We start from the raw sequence: 20,640 nt of genomic DNA, 5'->3' as shown, positions 1-20,640 counted from the left end.
CAAAACCTCAGCCTGGGGCTGAGGGGCTTGCTCTGGGCTGGCCACGTGCCACACTGGTGAAGGGTGGGCCCTGGGAAGCTCTGTGAAGACCCTGAAGCCAAACTGCCTGGACTGGAATCCTGGCTCTGCCACTCCTGAGCTGTGTACAGGAAGCAAATTCATCTCCCTGTGTTTCAGTTTTCCTGTCTATAAAATGAGGATAATAATGCCAAATCTTAGGACTGCTGTGAGGACTAAATCAGTGAATTTAGTGCTCGGAGCCTTACCTGATGCAGTGTTAGCCACACCTGGTGCTATCAAGTCTGCCTCTCATTGCCTGACCTTGGGCATGTCATGCCCATCACTGGGTTTCAGTCCCTCCTTCAGCACAAAAAAGGGATGTTCACACAATGAACTAGAATGTGATTTCTTAACCTCTGGAGCTTTCTGAAAATACACATGTTCAGGCCATACTGGACTTGGACTCTCTGGGATAGGGCCAAGAATTCTCTATGTAACAAGCACCCCAGGGGTTGCAATGAACAGCCAAGTTCAGATGCTATGGAATCAGAGGCTAAGGCGTCCCTGTCTCCTGGACTGGGCAATAGATGGTCATTGCAACACTACCATCAGACGTTTAAGTGGCACTTCATACACTGTAAAGCCCTTTGATGGTCTTTATCTGAATCGACACTCAACAACCATGTGAGGCAGGTGGGTCAAGGATGCTCCTTTGCTAAACCGAGGCTCACAGTGGTAAAACAACATGCCAGGGGGCCCCCAGCCCAGGAGCAGAAGAACTGGGCCCAGAACTTGTTCCCTGACAGCCATGGCTGAGGCCTCCCCAGCAGGCTCAGCTTTGAGGGTCTACCCCTCTACTGCTAGGTCCCTGAGCTGCCTGGCTTACTCAAGTCTGTCCTAGACAGCTCTGCCAGGAAGGAGCAGGGAGTTTCCAGGCCTGGGGGAAGGGAGGGAAGGACTTGAGGATCCATGACAGGGAACCCCCCGAAGCCCCCAGGACCTGGAGCAGGAGGAATGGACTATGAGGAGTGACCTGTCTAGGGCACAGACCTGAGACCAGGCAGCTCAGGGTCAGCCTCTGGCTTTACTCTCTGGGAAATGGGGCACTCATACTCACGCCGAGAGCTCCAGAAAGATCTGACTTGGGCCAGGCAGCAAGGGGAGATGCAGAGCACTGGCCAGGCCTGGTGCTGCCTGGCCCCAGCCGTCTGGGGGATAGGACAGGGCCCCAGCGGCAGAGAGCCTCTTAGCAGGTACGTGTTCAGCTGTGGGCTACCTAAACTCATTCCTGGCCTGAGGGGATTCATGGGTCCTCATGGTCTACCACATGGGCCCATGGAGTGGGCACAGAGGGGAAAGTCCTCCTTTCTGGCCTGGTGCTATTACCCCTGGAACTATAGAGAAGCAGAGTAACACAGTAGTAAGCACTTGGGCTTTGGACTCAGACTACGGATTTGAACCTCAGCTGTATCCTATATCAGGCTTATGTAACCTCTCTGTTCCTCAGTTTCCTCATCTCAAAGAAATTGGAATATAACCGTGTCAACCTCATGGAGTTACTGTATAGATTAAATGAAGCAATACAGGCCAGGCACAATGGCTCACACCTGTAATCTCAGCACTTTGGGAGGCCAAGGAGGGAGCATCGCTTGTGCCCGGGAGCTTGAGACCAGCCCAGGCAACATAATGAGACCCCATATTTACAAAATAAATAAACAAATAAATAAATTAGCTGGGTGTGATGGCCAGCACCTGCAGTCCCAGCTACTCGGGAGGCTAAGAGGGGAGGATCATTTGAGGAGTTTGAGGGTGCAATGAGCTATGATTGTGCCACTGCACTCCTGGGTGACACTGTCTGTGTGACAGGAGACTCTGTCTCTAAATAAATAAAAAAAAATGAGGCAATACACATTCAGACAGGAAGCACCCAGCGAACACCAGCAATCACTACCACCGCTGCCACTGCCTTTGGGAGACACGACCGTGGGTCCACAAATGGCTGGGTCTGTTACCAGCTTGATGCAACCATGCCCCAAGCTCCACAGCAGTGCTCACCTGAACCCCAACACCCAGATCCCACTGGAGAGGGCTTTAGCTTTGGCACCCACTGGCTTCACAGACATTAGTATGACTCACTAATGTAAGTAACCCTGTAAGAAGCCTGGGAGGATGACAGGCTGAGTACTGCAATCTGTGTGTCACAGATGGGGAAACTGAGGCTCATGTGGTAACCCTGGGCAAGAGCTACTGCTAGAGGAGGCCAGGACGGAGGGCTGCCTGCTCAGGTCAGGCTGCTATTCTACCCAGCCCCATGAGGAGGCGGGGGAGGAACAGGAAGCCGAGGCTGCCAGCAGCTGAACACCACAGTCTGTCTCTACTCTGAGGTGCTGCTTCCTCAAGGCTGGGGCTGCAGAGGAGGGAGTCATGGCCTGGGCACGCACATGTGCCCTTGAGCTTTCGTGTGTGTGCAGCTGCTCTGAGGGGGACAGCTCAGGAGGGGGTGGGAGTGTTCTCACAACACAACGTGAGCATGCACACGCACACATCTGTTTCCCAAGGAAACCAGCTGGGAGCAAGGGCATGTGCAGGTGTATATGGTGCCACCACGTGCAGACCCTGGAGGAAAGCACTAATCCTCTGCCACTTTGCGGCTATCAAAGGTGAGGCCGGCTGGGTGCGGCGGCTCACGCCTGTAATCCCAGCACTTTCGGAGGCTGAGGTGGGCAGATCATCTCAGGTCAGGAGTTCGAGATTAGCCTGGCCAACATGGCGAAACCCAGTCTCTACTAAAAACACAAAAATTAGCTGGGCATGGTGACACACGCCTGTAATCCCAGCTACTTGGGAGGCTGAGGCAGGAGAATTGCTTGAACCTGGGAGGCGGAGGTTGCAGTGAGCTGAGATTGCGTCACTGCACTCCTGTCTGGGAGACACAGCAAGACTCCATCTCAAAAAAAAAAAAAAAAAAGGTGAGGACCACAGAGGTATAGCATTTGCTTAAGGTCACACAGCAAGCAAGTGGCCAACTTATTTTACTTATCACCTTCTAGACGTTTTGGAGACAAGGCCCCTTTCCATAGTCTCTGCCCAAAAACTGTGCACAAACCGAATTCTAACTTAAGATATAGCCAACATGAGAGCCGAAAGGCCCCTCACAGATGATATGGTCTGTGAAGAGGGAACTGAGGCACAGAGAGTGTAAGTAATTTGCCCAAGATCACATCAAAATGCAAGTGAAGGGCCAGGCTTGTTGGCTCAGGTCTGTAATCTCAGCACTTTGGGAGGCCGAGGCAGGAGGATCGTTTGAGGCCAAGAGTTCGAGACCAGCCTGGGCAACATGGTCAAACCCCATCTCCACAAAAAATTTAAAAAATTAGCCAGGTGTGGTGGTGCATGCCTGTAGTCCTAGCCACTCGGAAGGCTGAGGCAAGAGGATCTCAGGCCCAGGTATTTGAGGCTGCAGTGAGTTATGACCGTACCATTTCACCAGCCTAGAAGACAGGGCAAGACCCTGTCTCTTAAAAAACAAAAAGCAAGTCAAGTCAAGGAGGGAGCATATAACCTAGCAAAACCAAGAGCTTAGGCCCTGGAGTCAGACAGACCTGGTTCAATCACAAACTGGTTCATACTCCAACAGGTTATTTAACTTCTTTGGGCCTGTGTCTCCCCTGGAAAATGAGAATAATAAGCACCTCCTAAGGCAGCCGTGAGGACTTAAATGAGATAATCCATGCCGAAGGGCTCAGCACGGTGCCTGGCACACAGGGGGCGGGAATGGGCCTCAGCTGTTTTTATTACTGTTATTAGCGGGCGGATGAGGGATTCACTGGTGGGCCTGGATTCGGGTTTGTACCGTTTGGACATGGGCATGGCCCCTGGCCTCCTCACCACAGTGACGGCGTCATTGAGCAAGGACTCCCCAAAAACAAGGATGTGCAGCAGCTCATTGATGTGAATTTCCTCAAAGACAGCCAGAACCGCCACGGGGTCCACGGCCGAGATGATGCTGCCGAAGAGCAGGTTGTCCAGGAGGCCGATGTTGTTGATCTGTTCACCGCCCACCAGGCACACGGCGTACATGAGGCCGCCCAGGAAGAAGGCGTTCCACAGCGTGCCCACCACGGCAAAGATCAGGATGGTGCCCAGGTTTTCCGTGAACTGCCGCAGTGGCAGGAAGTAGCCCGCGTCCAGGATGATGGGTGGCAGCAGGAAGAGGAAGAAGACGTCGGACTGCAGGAAGGGGGGTGTCTCGCCTACACCCTTGATCAGGCCCCCCACCAGCAGCCCCACCACGATCAGCAGGCAGCTCTCCGGGACGATGCTTGAGATAGTGGGGATCACATGGAAACCTGCGGAGGGCGAGAGAACGGGAGGCCGTGGGCTTTCGGAGGAGCCAGGAGAATAGAAGGTTGGGGACGGGCCGGGGATGAGGAGCGCAGCTGGTGAGAGGTGTACAGGCTGGGTCTCAGAGGGCTGCTCTGTTAACTCTCTGAGCCTCCACTTCCTCGCCTGTAAAATGGAAGGGACAATGCTAGCTTCACAGGTTTGCCATCATAAACCAAGTGACAGTGTTTTTAAGGCACTTTTTTCAAAGGATATATACATGCTATCTCTGTCGTTGTCATAAAGTGTTGGAAAGCAGCAGTTCTATATGCCTCCAGAAGGCAGAAATTATAAATTGATTACTGACGTGCCAAGTACCTACGGGCATCACCTACGCCTGAACCCAAGGCATTATTCCAGGCACAAGTTCAAGGAGGCAGATCTGAGCTCAACCTGAGGAATAATAATCTAACAATTCTGTCTGAGGGAAGATGGTAGTTCCCCATCACGGAGCTGTTTAAGCAGAAGGCAGACAACCAGCTGGTGGGGAGTGGCATAGGAGACAGAAGAAAGCACAGAAGAATCTAAGAATACCAGCGTGGGAAGGAACTTGGGGATAATAAGGCCTGGGGTCTGCAAACCTGCAAAACAGTAGGCTTCCCAACTGAGTCCAGGGCAGCTGCTCGAGACACAGCTCAAGGGTGTCAATGGCAACCAGCTTTGGCAGGTGAGATAAAATCTATTTGCTATGCCGCTTCTAGCTCAATGCCACCCACTTTAAAGATGGAGCAACTAAGGCTCAGAAAAGGGAAGGGACTTGCCCAAAGTCACACAGCAAATGGGGAGCAGAACCAGAATAGAACACAGGTCTGATGCCCCAGGTCCCATCAAACTGCACAGTTCTGTAATTCAAGCTCTCCTATCCTTCCCTCCCATCAAGGCCTCCTCACACACCCCTCTGCCTGGGACCCACCAGCCATCTCCCCAGGCCGTGTCCTGGCCAGCAGCAGGCCACTCTAGTGTAGTCCACCTTGAGGCTCCGAACCCAGAGCTGAGAAGTAACAAAAATCCCTGTGAGAGGGCCTCTCTCAATACCAGGTATGGCCAGAGAACCCTGAGCTCCTGTGAGTGGTTTACTTGTTCGTTTTGTTTTGGGGTAGAAAAGTAGGTGGAAAAAATCTAAGCATCTAGTTGTATTTTGGGTACTATGCTCCCAGGGTTGGCATAGCCAAGAGGATATAACCCTTTGCTCAAGAGGAAAGCTCTCTCTGGCCTGGCATGGTGACTCATGCCTGTATTCCAGCACTTTAGGAGGCTGAGGTGGGAGGATCACTTGAGGCCAATAATTTGACACCAGCTTGTACAACGTAGGAGACCTCATTTTCACTTAAAAAAAAATAGCTGGGCATGGCATGCGCCTGTAGGTCTCAGCTAGTCAGGAGGGCTGTGGCAGGAAGATCACTTGAGCCCAGCCTCAAAAAAAAAAAAAAAAGAAAGAAAGCAAAGCTGTCTCTCCTGCCTTTCCCTATCTTGCAAGCTCTGTGCAGGCAGATCCCATAACTGCTCATCATTATACACCCAGGGCTAGGACACAAGAGGAGCTCAACAAATATCGGCTGACTTGAAAATACACAGGGCTGGGACATCACCCAAGATTTCCGATAACCTGCATGCCTGGCCAGGCCTCTGCTCTCATTACTTACTCTCGAGATCCTTGGTGTCCATGCCCAAAGCCCTTCCTACTCTCAGGTAGGAATCTGGGCAGTGCTAATACAGTGACAAGTCAAAGTTCACACTGCTGGCTGGGCACGGTGGCTCACGCCTGTAATCCCAGCACTTTGGGAGGCCGAGGCGGGCGGATCACGAGGTCAGGAGATCGAGACCACGGTGAAACCCCATCTCTACTAAAAATACAAAAAATTAGCCGGGCGTGGTGGCAGACGCCTGTAATCCCAGCACTTTGGGAGGCCAAGGTGGGTGGATCACCTGAAGTCAGGAATTCAAGACCAGCCTGACCAATATGGTGAAACCCTGTCTCTACTAAAAATATAAAAATTGGCCAGGCGTGGTGGTGGGCGCCTGTAGTCCCAGCTACTTGGGAGGCTGAGACAGGAGAATTGCTTGAACACGGGAGGTGGAAGTTGCAGTGAGCCGAGATCACGCCACTGAACTCCAGCCGAGATCATGCCACTGCACTCCAGCCTGGGCAACAGAGCAAGACTCCATCTCAAAAAAAAAAAAAAAAAAAAGGAAAAAAAAAAAGTTCACACAGTGAACACTATCCAGGCCCAGAATCCTGGCACAGTGCCAAGCACCCTGAAAACACTCAAAACACATTGGGAAAAAAAGACGTCTCCATCCTAGGCCAAGAAGACCTCGAAGGCACCGTGTGCATTCTCCTGATTTCAAAATAGACACGACCAAAAGTCACTTTTTGTTCATCTACTTCCCACATCAATAAAAGGGAAAATAATTCCAAAATCACCCCTTTTGCTGAAAAGTCCCCCAGTCTTTGTACTGTCCACCAGTCAACATCCAGTGTGTAGCTGCCTGGTCCACTGGGAAGGGCTAGTCATGTTGGACCCAAGTCTCTCCTGCTGCAGAGGATAAAGCCCACATTTTCAGCACTGCCTCTGTCATCTGGTCTTGCCTCATGTCCCATTCTCTCCACTGTCAACTCTTAGGTTTCGGCCTTGCCAAATTCCTTGCAATTGCCCCATATGAGCCACATCCTCTTTTGCCTGCCAACCTTCACCTAGTCTAGTTCCTCTCTCTAGAAATCATTCTTCTACCTCTACCCCCACCGTATGTGGCTGACACCATATCCTCTGCCTGCCTCCTCCTCCAGGAAGCATTCCCTGACCACCACCTGTCTGCCCAGGTTAGGGCAGGAATCTTCTGGTGCCTCCCTCTCTCATAACCTTCAATCCACAGTCATCTCCCAGGTTCCTCTCTCTCTTCCTGGCATCCAATGAGATCAGTCAGACAACCCAGGCAGAAGCAGCTGAGACAAGACAATGGCACCACACCCCAAAGACCTGCAGTGTGCTGGATGGGAGACAGGCACAGCGCAGGGGAGATAAGCAGGATGAAGATTTAGGGCAGCAGAGCTCCTACAGGCAGGGGCCAGAAAGCACCTTCCCAAGGCCAGAAGTCCAGCTCCAGCCAGCTGCATGCTGACCCCCCCCTCCACAGCCTCCCTGCCCCTGTCCTGGCGTTAGCACCAAGAGCTGCCTTAAGAGAAGGCAGAGTCTAAAGAGATAGTTCAGGGTAGGCAGATGATGGCTTCCACCTCCACCTAAGGGGTCAGGCTCTAAAAATGCCTCCTACCCTCACTCTGTGCCATCAGCCCAATCCACAGAGCTTTCCTGGCCCCATACATCGCCAGACAGTGCCTGGGAGACCCAGAGAAGAGTTGGCCACAGCTCTTGCCTGGGGAGGGGGCAGGCATGTGAAACAAGCCAAGAGCAGCAACATGAAGATGGCTCCTCAGGTCTGAGGGCGTCCCATGAGCCAGAACCATGCTGGGAGCCTGGCACGCACCATCTCATTCAGTCCCCACCACAGCCCTTGGGATAGGTGTTGCCTCCATTTTGCAGAAGAGAAAGCTGAGGCTCAGCAAGGTTACGCCGCTTCCCTAGTGTCTAAGGGAGGACTTCTATTCCAGCTTAGCTGTCTCAAACCCATAGCAGAGAGCGCTGATTAATTCTTTACTCAAAGCCCGGTTTTTTCTCCGAGCCGGGCCATATTGGACACTGGGGACATTGAGGTGACTCAGACTCTGAAGCTCCGTGAGCAGCTGATGGGGAGGGCCATGCTATTCCAGTCCTTGGAGCCTCTATGACCAGGTGAAAGGAGAGCTGGCATTCCTACTGAACACAAGAAAAACTAGCTCTGAGAGGACGCTGCATGCACTCAGCCAGGCCAACCAGGACCGGGTCCCGGGCCTCCTGACTGCAGCGCAGCGACCTCCTTCTCCTTCAGCCAGCTCCAGGGTACCTGGGGCTGCAGCCACGTTCCTGGAACTGGTTTCCCCGGCTTTCCTGTTTTGTCTCTGGCGCTCAGTGAGCTGAAGGAGCTCTAGGCCCTGATGGGCTCTCTGGGCCCGAGGGGAGGGCTGGGCCGGGCCAGGCTGAGGAGAAAGGTCTGAGATCCACTCCTGGCTCCCTGCCCGTGGGTAGGTGGCACATTACTGGAAAGTGCTTCTAGGGCTGGGGGAGGAAGGGATTCTGTCATCAAGAGGAGGCTCCTTCAGGAGCAACGGCTCAGGGAAGTGGGAAGCAACCCCCGGACCTGCGCTGGCTTGTCCCTCTCCTAACGCCCTGACTCCACCAACTGCGCTCACTCTGCATCCCTACAGAGTCCCCACAAAGTGTAGGACGCTTGCTGACACCCAGTGTGGTGAAAGGGGCACAGAAGGATGGCTGGGGCCCCTGGTACCCTGACAAAAGCCCTGCATGGAGGCAAGATCCCAGGATGCCAAGAGATGAGGCAAAACTTTCAGGGCCCAAACATGCAGCAGCAGTGATGTCACCAGGGTGAAATCAGGGGTGGGAAGAGGCAGTTAGAGTAAGAACCAGAGACGTGAGAGCCGGAATGGATCTTGGAGAGCCTCTAAATTCTCCATTATACAGTCAGGGAAACGGAGACAGAGACAGCCAGCGACCCGTCAATGATCACATGTCCAGTTCTACCCCAGCAGTCTGTGACACTCCAAGCCCCATGGTCTGCACAAGCCACACAGCCTCCTTCGAGGACGTCCAGTCCTCCCAGAACAAGGAGGCACGGAAGTGTGGAATTCGGCATCTCCAAGCACAGCCACAGGCCAAACCTTCTGACACAGTTCAGAGTTGGCTCTCCTTTTAGAAGAGGCTGGGGGATGGGAGAAGTGTTTTTCAACCTATCTAGTGTAGGTGGTAGCTGGAACGAACACACACACACACACACACACACACACACACACACACACACACACACTCTTGCTGAGCAGATACCTCACCAAACTTCCAATTGATGGAAGCTCCCAGCCCCCTGCAGCTGCTCTGCACCACAAGAATGTTTTATTTATATCTCCTCGGACGGTCCCCATCTGCTGAGACTGGCTCAGTGGAGCAGGCAAGGCTGTCCCACATCACCCTGGGTTGCCAGGGTGACCAGGCATGCCTGATCCCCCTTCCCGCAACCCTCCTCTGGCCTGGGAAGTCAGAGGGGAGTGCTGGGAAGAGGGGTCTCTTTGGCCCATAGTGCCAGGTCACCAGGGACCCAGGGGCACACTGAGGGCTCTGTCGCCCTACTTCCAGGCCTGAGGACTGCTCTGGGGCTGCAACTCGGCCAGGTCCCAAGGGATTCCTAGTTGCACAACGATTCCATTTCTTTAACTCCCTCTTCAACTGCCCCAGCAACCAGTCTCAACTGCAGCAATGAAAGGTAATACTTCCCAACGAAAGCGCAGCACTCTACAGTTTACAGCAGCACACTCTCAACCCGTTTGCTCTTCACCACAGTTCTGGGAAGTCACAGTTACCATCCCCTTATTTTACAGATGAGGAAACTGAAGCACACAATGGTTAAGCAACTTGATCAAAGTCACATAGCTGGTAACTGGGATTCAAACCCAGGTAGTCTGGCTCCAGAGTCTGTGTTCTTGGCCACTCACTGTATTGTCCCTGGCTTTATTCTTTGTTTCTAAGGGGTGTGTGAGCCTAGGACTAAAGAGGCCCAAAGCAGTTCCCAAAGGGCCAGAGGTAGGTTTTTCTTTCCATGAGCTCTTCTCCAGGAAGTCTCCCCCTGCTCCCCTTCTACTCTAGTGGCCTAGTAAAGACTTCATGAACTCCTTCCTATCTTCTAAGGCTGCCCTCTCCAGGAAGCCCTCCTGAGTTAACTCAGCCAGGAGGGGTCAATCATTTCTACCAAACTTGCAGGGCAAGAAGTGATAATTATTCAGACTGTTCAGCCCCTGCCTGGCTGATCTGCACTCAGCCCTGGTGTCCACCGGGCTGGAGGACCCATGGGTCTGGGAGGGCTCTGACTCCTTTTGCGTCTGAGTCTCCTCAAGGCTGATTCTTCCTACCATCAATGTCAGCTATGAGGGCCAGGGAGAAAGAAAAGTCACATGATGACAGACTCAGCCACTGCCTCAGCAGGTTCACAGCCAGGCCTGCAGAGGAGACACAGACATGTGGCACTGACCACCCCACCCTATGTTCCCACTGTCAGAAAACTGAGTTCTAATCAGAGCCCAGCCACAACTTGCTGGGTGGCTTTAGACAAGTTACTTTACATCCCTCCCCTCAAAGTTTCTCCATCTGTGTAAAAGCCTATTTCAGAGGGTTTCTGGAGTACAAGAGGAGATAAGGATAAAGAGCACCAAGCAATAATGGTACTCAATGTTAGCCAAAGGTGGTGACTACTATTACTATTATAATTTTCTTTAAAACCCAAGTATAATACAATTCACTCTGCATTATTGTGACCTGTTGGTGTGCATGTGTTCATCACTGGGCTATAAGCTCCCTGAGGGTAGGAACTGTCTAGATTCACGTGGGTCTCCAGCTTCTAGCACAGAGTAGGCATCAAATATTTGTGAACTGAAGCAAACTGACCCCAGCACTTTGGGAGGCCGAAGAGAGAAGACTGCTTGAGACTAGGAATTTAGACCAGTCTGGGCAATATAGTGAGACCCCATCTCTACAAAAATAAAAACAAAAATAATTAGCTGGATGTGGGGGTGTACGAGGCAGGAGGATTGCTTATGTCCAGGAATTTGGGACTGCAGTGAGTTATGACGGTGCCACTATTCTCCAGCCTGGGAGACAAAGTAAGACCTTATCTCTAATTTAAAAAGGAAAGAAAAATGAAGTAAACTTCACTTGTTAGTTGTGAAGTATGGGAAAGAAGGAGGTGGGGATGGGTCTGGACTTTCAAGACTAAGTGGTGTTCCCAGAGCAGGGACCATTTGAATTGGGCTTTGAAGGATCAATAGAAGTTTGCCAGAAGAGAAGGGTTTGTATCCTTTAAAAAGTCTAGTATAGTACCTTGCACATAGTAGATGGATATGTGGGTAATGAATGAAAGAAAAACAAGTAAAGAAGACAATAAATAGGAAGGCAGGCTGACTTCACCAAGCTTTTGTCAATATCCAAACAAGAGGGCTCTTGTGAAGATTAAATATGATTAAAGATATGGCGTACATAAAAGACTTAGCACAATACCTGGTACATGTGTCTTTTAGTCTCATTTTGTCTCTGTAACTGGGATGATGATGATTAAAAGCAACTTTGAGATAATTTAATTAGAACTCCTGGCCAGGTACGGTGGCTCATGCCTGTAATCTCAGCACTTTGGGAGGCCGAGGTGGGTGGATCACCTGAGGTCAGGAGTTTGAGACCAGCCTGGCCAACATGGCGAAACCCCTCCTCTATTAAAAATACAAAAATTAGCCAGGCGTGGTGGCAGGTGCCTGTAATCCCCGCCCCTGGAGAGGCTAAGGCAGGAGAATCACTTGAACCCTAGAGGCGGACGCTGTAGTGAGCCGAAATCGTGCCACTGTACACCAGCCTAGGCAATAAGAGTGAGACTCCGTCTCAAAAAAAAAAATAAATAAACCTCCCATCCCATAGCAGAAACTCAATGAATAATACTTTTTTTTTTTTTTTTTCTGAGGTGGAGTCTCGCTCTGTCACCAGGCTGGAGTGCAGTGGTGCAATCTCGGCTCACTGCAACCTCCACCTCCTGGGTTCCAGCAATTCTCCTGCCTCAGCCTCCTGAGTAGCTAAACTACAGGCGTGCACCACCATGCCCAGCTAGTTTTTGTATTTTTAGTAGAGATGGGGTTTCACCATGTTGGCCAGGACGATCTAGATCTCTTGACCTCGTGATCCGCCCACCTTGGCCTCCCAAAGTGCTGGGATTACAGATTGAGCCACTGTGCCTGACCAAATAATACTATTTTAAAAATGTAGCAGCCGGCTGGGTGTGGCAGCTCACGTCTGTAATCCCAGTACTTTGGGAGGCTGAGGCGGGTGCATCACCTGAAGTCAGGAGTTCTAGACCACAGTGACCAACATGGCAAAATCTCGTCTGTACGAAAAATACAAAAATTAGCCAGGTGTGGTGGCAGGCACCTCTAATCACAGCTACTCAGGAGGCTGAGGCAGGAGAATCACTTGAACCTGTTAGGCGGAGGTTGCAGTGAGCCGAGATCACACCATTGCACTCCAGCCTGGGCAACAGAGCAAAATTCCATTTCAAAAAAAAAAAAAAAAAAGATAAACTCTCCAGCACCCAGGAGACAAACACTGGACACTTGGAGAATTTGATGCAAGGCTCTGTGCAGGGGGCTTATACACACCTCCTCTCATTTCATCTCACATCCTGACCCCCAATTTGACAGACAAAGAAATCCAGGTTCAGAGAGGTAACTTGTCCAAGGCTACCTAGCTGGGAAGTGGCAGGGTCATCAGTAGAATCCAGTTCTCTGAACTGCTAGTTCTTTGGGCCATGCTGCTTCAAAGAAAACAGCTTGTCAGGATCACCAGGAAGAGAATTCAAGTCTGCAATAAATATGCCTCCCCCACAAAAACAGCCATAAATAAATCTGTTCCAAGTACCTGGGCAAGCATCCTTCCCCATACCCAGGGCAATCAGTCTCTCTCTGTGTCTTTCCCCATCATTCTTCCAAACAGCACTTCTATTTCTTGCTTGTTTCAATCCACATTTCAGGGGGTCCTACTATGTTGGAGAGACAGGGTCTCACCCTCTGGGAACATCAGGTCTGGATGGGAAAGCAGGTAAAAAGCTGTCAGAAAACACAAGCAGCATACACTGGACTACCCGAGTCATGGAAAAGAGAAGACCGTGCAAGGAGGCCAAAACCCCAGGTCCAGACCCCGCTCTGCCCTTTAGTAACCATGAGCTTTGTGTAAATCACTATACCATGGAATAACCTCCATTTTCTTGTCTGTAAACAAGTGAGAACAGGGACTAGACACAGGAGCACCTTGTGTACTGAAACGACTGAGAAAAGAGAGGTCAGGCAGGCTGGGGGGCCTGGGCGGCCCCTGGAGTAATAAGCAGTGATTTAGCCAGCAGCAACTGCCTTAGAGACCTGGCAAGAGAGGCTGTTCCCGGAGGCAGGCATGTTGTGATAGAGGATTACAGCCTCAGCGACCCTGGCACCGGGTTACAAATCCCTCACAATGCATAGCCTCTCTCTCTCCTTCCTTTCTCCTCTCACCTGTCCCATCTACATCAACTCCTTGACTCCAGTAGCCAGAAGTTCCCAAATCCCACCTCTAAGCAAACAGCAGGAAACTCTTCCTCACCTGGAACTTCTACCCACCTTTCAAAACTCAGTGGAGGGCCGGGCGCGGTGGCTCACACCTGTAATCCCAGCACTTTGGGAGGCCGAGGTGGGTGGATCACCTGAGGTCAGGAGTTCGAGATTAGCCTGGCCAACATGGTGAAAATCCATCTCTACTAAAAATACAAAAAATTAGCTGAGTGTGCGCCTGTAGTCCCAGCTACTCAGGAGGATGAGGCATAAGAATTGCTTGAACCTGCAGGCGCAGGTTGCAGTGAGCCAAGATCGCGCCATGGCACTCCAGTGAGCCAAGATCGCGCCAGGGCACTCCAGTGAGCCAAGATCGTGCCACGGCACTCCAGCCTGGGCGACAGAGTGAGACTCCATCTCAAAAAAACAAAAACAAACAAACAAACAAAAAACCTCAGTGCAGATGTCACCTCCTCTGGGAAGCCTTCCTGGAGCCACACCCCCGCCCTCCCCAGGCTGAGTCAGGTGCTCCTCCGAACTGAGGAGCTCTGCGTTCGGTGCCTCAGCCAGCCTGGCATCCCAGCACACAGCTCTGGGTCCCCAAAAAGTGATGCTCAGAAAAAGCGGGTTAAGGGAATGATGAACACTTCCTGAAGGATGTAGGACTAATGTTTGGTCTCAAAGGTGGGTGACTAAAGGGGGAAGAGTGTGAATAAATGAAAGGAGAGGGAACCTCAAAAGCCTTCTGAGGATCCTGAAGCCTGCAGCCAGCCTGGAAATGAGAGTGAACAGTGCAGGAGATGCTGGCACACAGGCCTGACCCGGGCAGACCAAGGAAGGAACTGAGTCAAGGGGCCTGAGCTGACACAGCAGGCCTCAGAGGGTCCCCTGACCTTCAGCCTGGCCCTGAATGCCCCATCCTAGCCTGCAGCCTGGTTCTACCGCCACCAGCCTTCTCCCTGGGTCTGAAGGACCCATTTCCGTAACCCCTATACCACCCCAAGCTGGGGCAGCACCTCTTGGTATCCAGCCCGACCTTCCCAATCATCCAAGCTCTGCATAAACATTTGTTGAATAAATTTCACTCCAGCAGATTGCCCCTCCCCCTGCAGGAAAGGTGCTGGATCAAGAGTCGCCATGCAGTGAAGCACAGGATGACTCACAGGGGAGAGGGGGGGACAGGGACTGGGACTGGCAGTAAACAGCCTGTGTGTGTTGACAAGAGGCAGAGCTCCAACAGGCCCAACAGTGCCTGGCAAGGGAGAGGTGCCAGGCAGTGGGGTGCTTACCTGGGGAGGGGGTTACCTGGGGAAGCGGTGGGGGGCAGCTCAGGGGGTGGGCTTTACTTGGGGCAGGGGTAGGACCTCAAGCTCCAAAGACTGTCATGGCTGGACTGGGTGTCTGATAGGTGACCATATGCTACACACTGGTTTCTTTTGATTTTCTCAAAATGGAAATACATTATATTGCTTTGGTGATTTTAAATAAAACTTATGGTCATTAAAATTTTTTTCTAACAGTCATATAAGTGTTTAAGTTTAAGGACAATCATCTCACAGTGATTCTCCCCCTTCCCCTTTACCAACTATACCAGTCTCCCCGACAACCGAATTTCCGTTAAGTTTGGTATATATTCCTGAAGACTTTTCTGTATCTATAGGTTATTTAAAATTATGTGTGAATGGTAAATCACACATGCTGTGCTTCAACTGCTTCTATGGGGCAGAGACTGCACTAAGTACTGAGGCATCTCATTTAATTCTCTCAACAACCCTAATGCAGTGGGTATAATTATTATCCGCTTTTTATTTTTATTGGGCTTTTTTTTTTTTTTTTAGATGGAGTCTCGCTCTGTCACCCAGGCTGGAGTGTTGGAGTGCAAAGGCACAATCTTGGCTCACTGCAACCTCCACCTCCTGGGTTCAAGTGATCCTCCTGCCTCAGCCTCCCGAGTAGCTGGGATTACAGGTGCCCACCACCACACCTGGCTAATTTTTGTGTTTTTAGTAGAGATGGGGTTTCACTATGTTGGCCAGGCTGGTCTTGGACTCCTGACCTCAGCTGATCCACCTGCCTTGGCGTCCCAAAGTGCTGGGATTACAGGCGTGAGCCATCGCGCCCAGCCCTTTTATTGGGCTTAAAAAAAACTTTTTTTTTTTTTTTTTTGAGACAGAGTCCCGCACAGTCACCCAGGCCGGAGTGCAGTGGCATGATCTTGGCTCACTGCAACCTCCGCCTCCCGGGTTCAAGCGATTCTCCTGCCTCAGCCTCCTGAGTAGCTGGGATTACAGATGCATGCCACGCCCGGCTAATTTTGTATTTCAAGCCACCATCTCCCTCCTTTCCTTTCCCAGTGTCCCGGGTGTGTGGCTCCCCAGCTCAGGTGCTCCCTTCCCCACTCCATCTCTATCCCTGGCCTGTCCTTGCCTCTTGCCAGACTGCTGTCAGGACTTACAGACGGTATCAGGTGCTCCAGGCACCAGTTTGCCCACACCTGGCGGGGGCAGAGGTGGGGGAAGCAGAGGCTCAGTAAGAGAGCTTCCATTTCTAGAAACTTTAGAGCCATGGGAAAGCTAGATTGTTCTTTCCTCTTTGCTGGAGGTACAGTAGAGCTTGCAAAATGCAAATCTGAGAGAAAAAAAATTGAGTGTACCAAATATCTGTTGTTCTTAGTATTGCTTCCAGTTGAAAGTCAGTTAGCTTAGAAGCTTACCAATGTGTTAAGTTCATTATATGTAACTTCAACTTGCTTGAAATCTCATCTTACTTGGCTACAGAGAGGTGGAATATAGAGAGATAGCAGTAGGAAAGCAACACGAAAAGAAATTCTACAATTTCCAGGACAATTCCCCTGCAGAAAGCAAGTCACAGTGTCCTATTTTCAGCACTACAAGGAATGCGGGGGACTGCAAAGGAAGAACAAAACACAGGTGGCACTGGCTGGGTGGGGAAGAGAGACCAGCAGCCTCTGGGAGGCAACTGGGGCCCCTTCTATCCCTTGTAGCTTAATGAGCTTTATGGGGTCTATTGTGTGCTTCACAGCATCTGAGGGCAGTCATGAAGAAGGGGTGTTAGCCATCCTCCACTTGGGCATTTTACTGACCTCTCAGAAGGGCCAGAAAATGATCAGTGAGAGAAAATGACTCTCAGGGGACAGAGCCTGGAGTAGGGCAGAAAAGATGGGGGGCCTTCCCAGAGGGGTGAGGCATGAGCATCCTTAGGCTGGTGTGTTACCGTGTGCGTGGGGTGGACTGCAGAATGGCAAATGCACAGGAACTGGGTGCTCCTGACAGGAAATTCTTATTTTCTCGTCCCCAAACCTGCTCCTCAGGCCCCAAACTTTGGAGTTCTCCCGACTCCTTTCTTCCTCTCACTCCTGACATCCAATCCATCACCAAACCCTGCCGGTTCTGCCTTCTAGATGTGAACAGACCCTGACACTTCTCACCACCTCCATTGCTAACACCCATCCAAGCCAGAATGATCACTCGCCTGGACCACTGCAGCAGCATCCAATCAGTCTCCTGCATCCACTTTTCTTTCTCTCTTTCTTTCCTTCCTTCCTTCTTTCTTTTTTTTTTTTTTTTTTTTTGAGAAAGAGTCTCGCTCTGTTGTCTAGGCCGGAGTGCAATGGCGCAATCTTGGCTCACTTCAACCTCCGCCTCCTGGGTTCAAGCGATTCTTGTGCCTCAGCCACCTGAGTAGCTGGGATTACGGGCACATGCTACCACACCTGGCCAATTTTTATATTTTCAGTAGAGGCAGGGTTTCACCATGTTGGTCAGGCTGGTCTCGAACTACTGGCCTCAAGTGATCTGCCCACCGTGGTCTCCCAAAGTGCTGGGATTACAGTCGTGAGCCACTGTGCCTGGCCAAGAGTGAAGCTTTATAAGAGGTAAGACATACTACTGAAAGGTAGGGACTTCACCCCCCTCCGCGTCTTTCCACCACACCTGAATCTCCACTCACTCTCCCCTAGCTCCACCAGCCTCCTTGCTTTTCCTTGAGCACAAACATGCTTCCACCTCAGGGCCTTTGCATTTGCTGTTCCCTGTGCCTGAGACACTCTTCCCCATGTAGGTGAACAACAGATTCCCTCCCTTCTTTCAGGTCCCTGCTCAGATGCCACCTCCCCAGAGAGGTCCTCCCAACCCTCTCTATCCGCTTACTCTTGCCACTTCCTGATGTCTAGATGTGCTTTCTGACCATTCCCCATCCAGAACATAAGCCTCGTGAGGGCAGCCTCTGTCCCAATCACTGTTGTATCCCTGGCACCTTAGGCTGTACCTGGCACACGGGAGGCTCGCAATCAATGTTTGCTGGATGGATGACTTTCTCTTACCTCAGTGACCTCACGAGGTTGTTGTGAGGATTACATGAGACCACAAACACAAAAGCACTGGGCAAACCACAAGATGTTGTCAGGGTGGGTCACCATCAGTTTGTCCCTTGGAGAGCCACTCCTCCTCCAAGGCGCTGCTGAGCAGCTTTTCCCAAATACCCCAGGGAGAAGAACCCAGTCACGCTCAGTTCTGTGGCCTGCAGAGCCTGGGACCACACAGCCCTCTATTAAGAGTCTGATGACGCGGCACAGCTGGTTGGTCTGTCTCCCCCTCCAGACCACAAGCAAGTTTCCACCTGCAAGCAAGGGTAGGGACCCTGTCCTATTCGTCTTTCACTCGCTAGGCCTCAGCACGGAGCCTGACACATGGGAACGATAGAGACTTGTTGAGCCAGCAGAACTGTTTGAGGGCAAAAGTCATGTCTGGTTTAACTTTTTTTCCTTCCCTTTTGTGTATATATCTTTCGGTTTAACTTAAACTCCAGTGTTTGGCACTAAGCACGTGGACACTAAACCCCAGCTGAACTGGCCTTTTCGTTGAAGGAAGGGTGAGAGTTAGGCACCAAGAAGGCCTGGCAGGCAAATCAGCAGCATCTGGAAAGGCAGGACAGGGAAACGAGAGTGGTGCAGGTAGAAGATTTTTTTTTTTTGGTGGGGAGGGGGCAAGGAAAGCAGAGTCTGGCTGTGTTGCCCAGGCTGGAGTGCAGTGGTGCAAACACGGCTCACTGCAGCCTTGACTTCCTGGGCTCAAGTGATCCTCTCGCCTCAGCCCCCCACGTAACTGGACTACAGGCGCACACCGGCACGTCTGGCTAGTTTTTGTATTTTTTGTAGAGATGGGGGTTTTGCCATGTTGCCCAGGCTGGTCTCAAACTCCTGAGCTCAAGAGATCTGCCTGCCTTGGCCTCCCAAAGTGCTGAGATTACAGGCGTGAGCCACCGAGCCCAGCCCAGGTAGAGGATTTCTATTGCAGCAAATGGCAGTGGACTGGAGTGGAAATCATTACTGAGATGCTATAAAGCAGCCTTTTCTCTCGCCCTCACAACAAGCCCTGGCAGTGGGCAACAGATGAGAGAACAGACATTGAGAGAGGTCCAGACACAGGCCCAAGATCACACGGGTGACAATGGAGACGGGTCCCAAACCCAGAACTACTGACTCCCAATCCAGCACTCAGCCAAGCCAGTTATGAAAGGGCCACAAATACCCTGCGGGAAGAGAATTCCCAGTCACCCTGCTGAGCCAGGCAGAGCCACTGGAGGGCTCTGGCCTGGGGAACAACATGAAATTCTGCCACCTCAGGGAGGTGGTCAAGGGAGACAGCGCTGGCCACCCAGGCTCAGCACCTGGCATAGAGCAAAGTTGTCCAACTGCATAGCCATTTAGTCTCAGCTCCAGGGACAGCTGGCACTGCCTCCTGCACAATACCAGCAGGATGGGTGAGCTCCCCCCCCCCGCCCATCCTACCTCCAAATGCCTCAAAAGACCAGAAAACTACAATTCTGAGAAAAGAAAGGCCTGAGTCAAGCCCAGGCTGGGGATCAGGGGAACTGGGCTTCAGTCTAGACTCACCCACTAACATTCTGTGGGCTTTGAACAAGCCCTTGCTTTTCTTTGGTCTCAGTTTTTCCATCCTTGGGGGCTTGTTGAGAGCCTCTCTACCTCTGACATCTGACTGATGAACTCTGCAGCTGGACAAAGCCGGGCTCTGTGATACTCACCATCTCTCTCCATGCCAGCAACTGTGGCATCTGGGTACAGAATAGCATTCATGCCATGGCAAGCTTGCATGGGGCAGCAGCGGGCAGCGTAAAGAGCTCTGGTCCATCAATGAGGGAGGTAGTTTCTGTCCCAATTCTAAATCTTAACTTTCTCTGTGACCTAATAAGGCAAATCACAGTACTGCCCTGAACCTCAGTTTCTTCCTTTCTAACACTGGGATAAAGAATGTCTATGGCACAGGGTTGCTGTAAGAGGAGAGAACAGAGACAAAAACACTCAGAAAAAAGCAAAAACAAAAATATATGCCCAGGCCAGGTGAGGTGGCTCACAACTGTAATCCCAGCAGCTGGGGAGGCCGAGGCGAGAGGATAACTTGAGCCCAGGAGTTTGAGACCAGCCTGGGTAACGTGGCAAAACCCATCTCTACAAAAAACTTAAAAATTAGCTGGGCATGGTTGGTGCATACCTGTAGTCCCAGCTACTAGGGAGGCTGAGGTGGGAGAATCACCTGAGCCCAGGAGGTTGAGGTTTCAGTGAGCCAAGATCATGCCAATTGCACTCTAGCCTGGGCAACAGGGTGAGACCCTGTCTTAAAAAAAAAAAAAAAAAAAAAAGGCCAGGCGTAGTGGCTCGTGCCTATAATCCCAGCACTTTTGAGACGCCAAGGCGGGCGGATCACCTGAGGTCAGGAGTCTGAGACCAGCCTGGCCAACATGGTGAAACCCCATCTCTACTAAAAATACAAAATTAGGCTGGGCACGGTGGCTCACGCTTGTAATCCCAGCACTTTGGGAGGCCGAGGCGGGCGGATCACGAGGTCAGGAGATCGAGACCACAGTGAAACCCCGTCTCTACTAAAAATACAAAAAATTAGCCGGGCGTGGTGGCGGGCGCCTGTAGTCCCAGCTACTCGGAGAGGCTGAGGCAGGAGAATGGCGTGAACCCGGGAGGCGGAGCTTGCAGTGAGCTGAGATTGCGCCAC

The 20,640-nt window shown here is 51.5% G+C and overlaps 1 protein-coding gene across 3 annotated transcripts in view; it reads right to left on the bottom strand.

The window, feature by feature from the left end:
• Positions 1–20,640, bottom strand: part of SLC9A1 (solute carrier family 9 member A1) — a 60,069-nt gene that overhangs the window by 12,955 nt on the left and 26,474 nt on the right. For all 3 annotated transcript variants that reach the window (XR_008653778.2, XM_055260919.2, XM_063631420.1), the window contains exon 2: positions 3,889–4,349. Coding sequence is in view for 2 of the 3 variants with exons in the window: in XM_055260919.2 (XP_055116894.1) it covers positions 3,889–4,349 (461 nt within the window). In the remaining variant the exon portion in view is untranslated. The remainder of the gene's footprint in view (positions 1–3,888; positions 4,350–20,640) is intronic.

Source organism: Symphalangus syndactylus, chromosome 22 (assembly GCF_028878055.3).
Source record: "Symphalangus syndactylus isolate Jambi chromosome 22, NHGRI_mSymSyn1-v2.1_pri, whole genome shotgun sequence".
Lineage (NCBI taxonomy): Eukaryota > Metazoa > Chordata > Mammalia > Primates > Hylobatidae > Symphalangus > Symphalangus syndactylus.
Note: the sequence above shows the minus strand (reverse complement) of the source record. Positions and strands in the feature narration are given on the sequence as shown.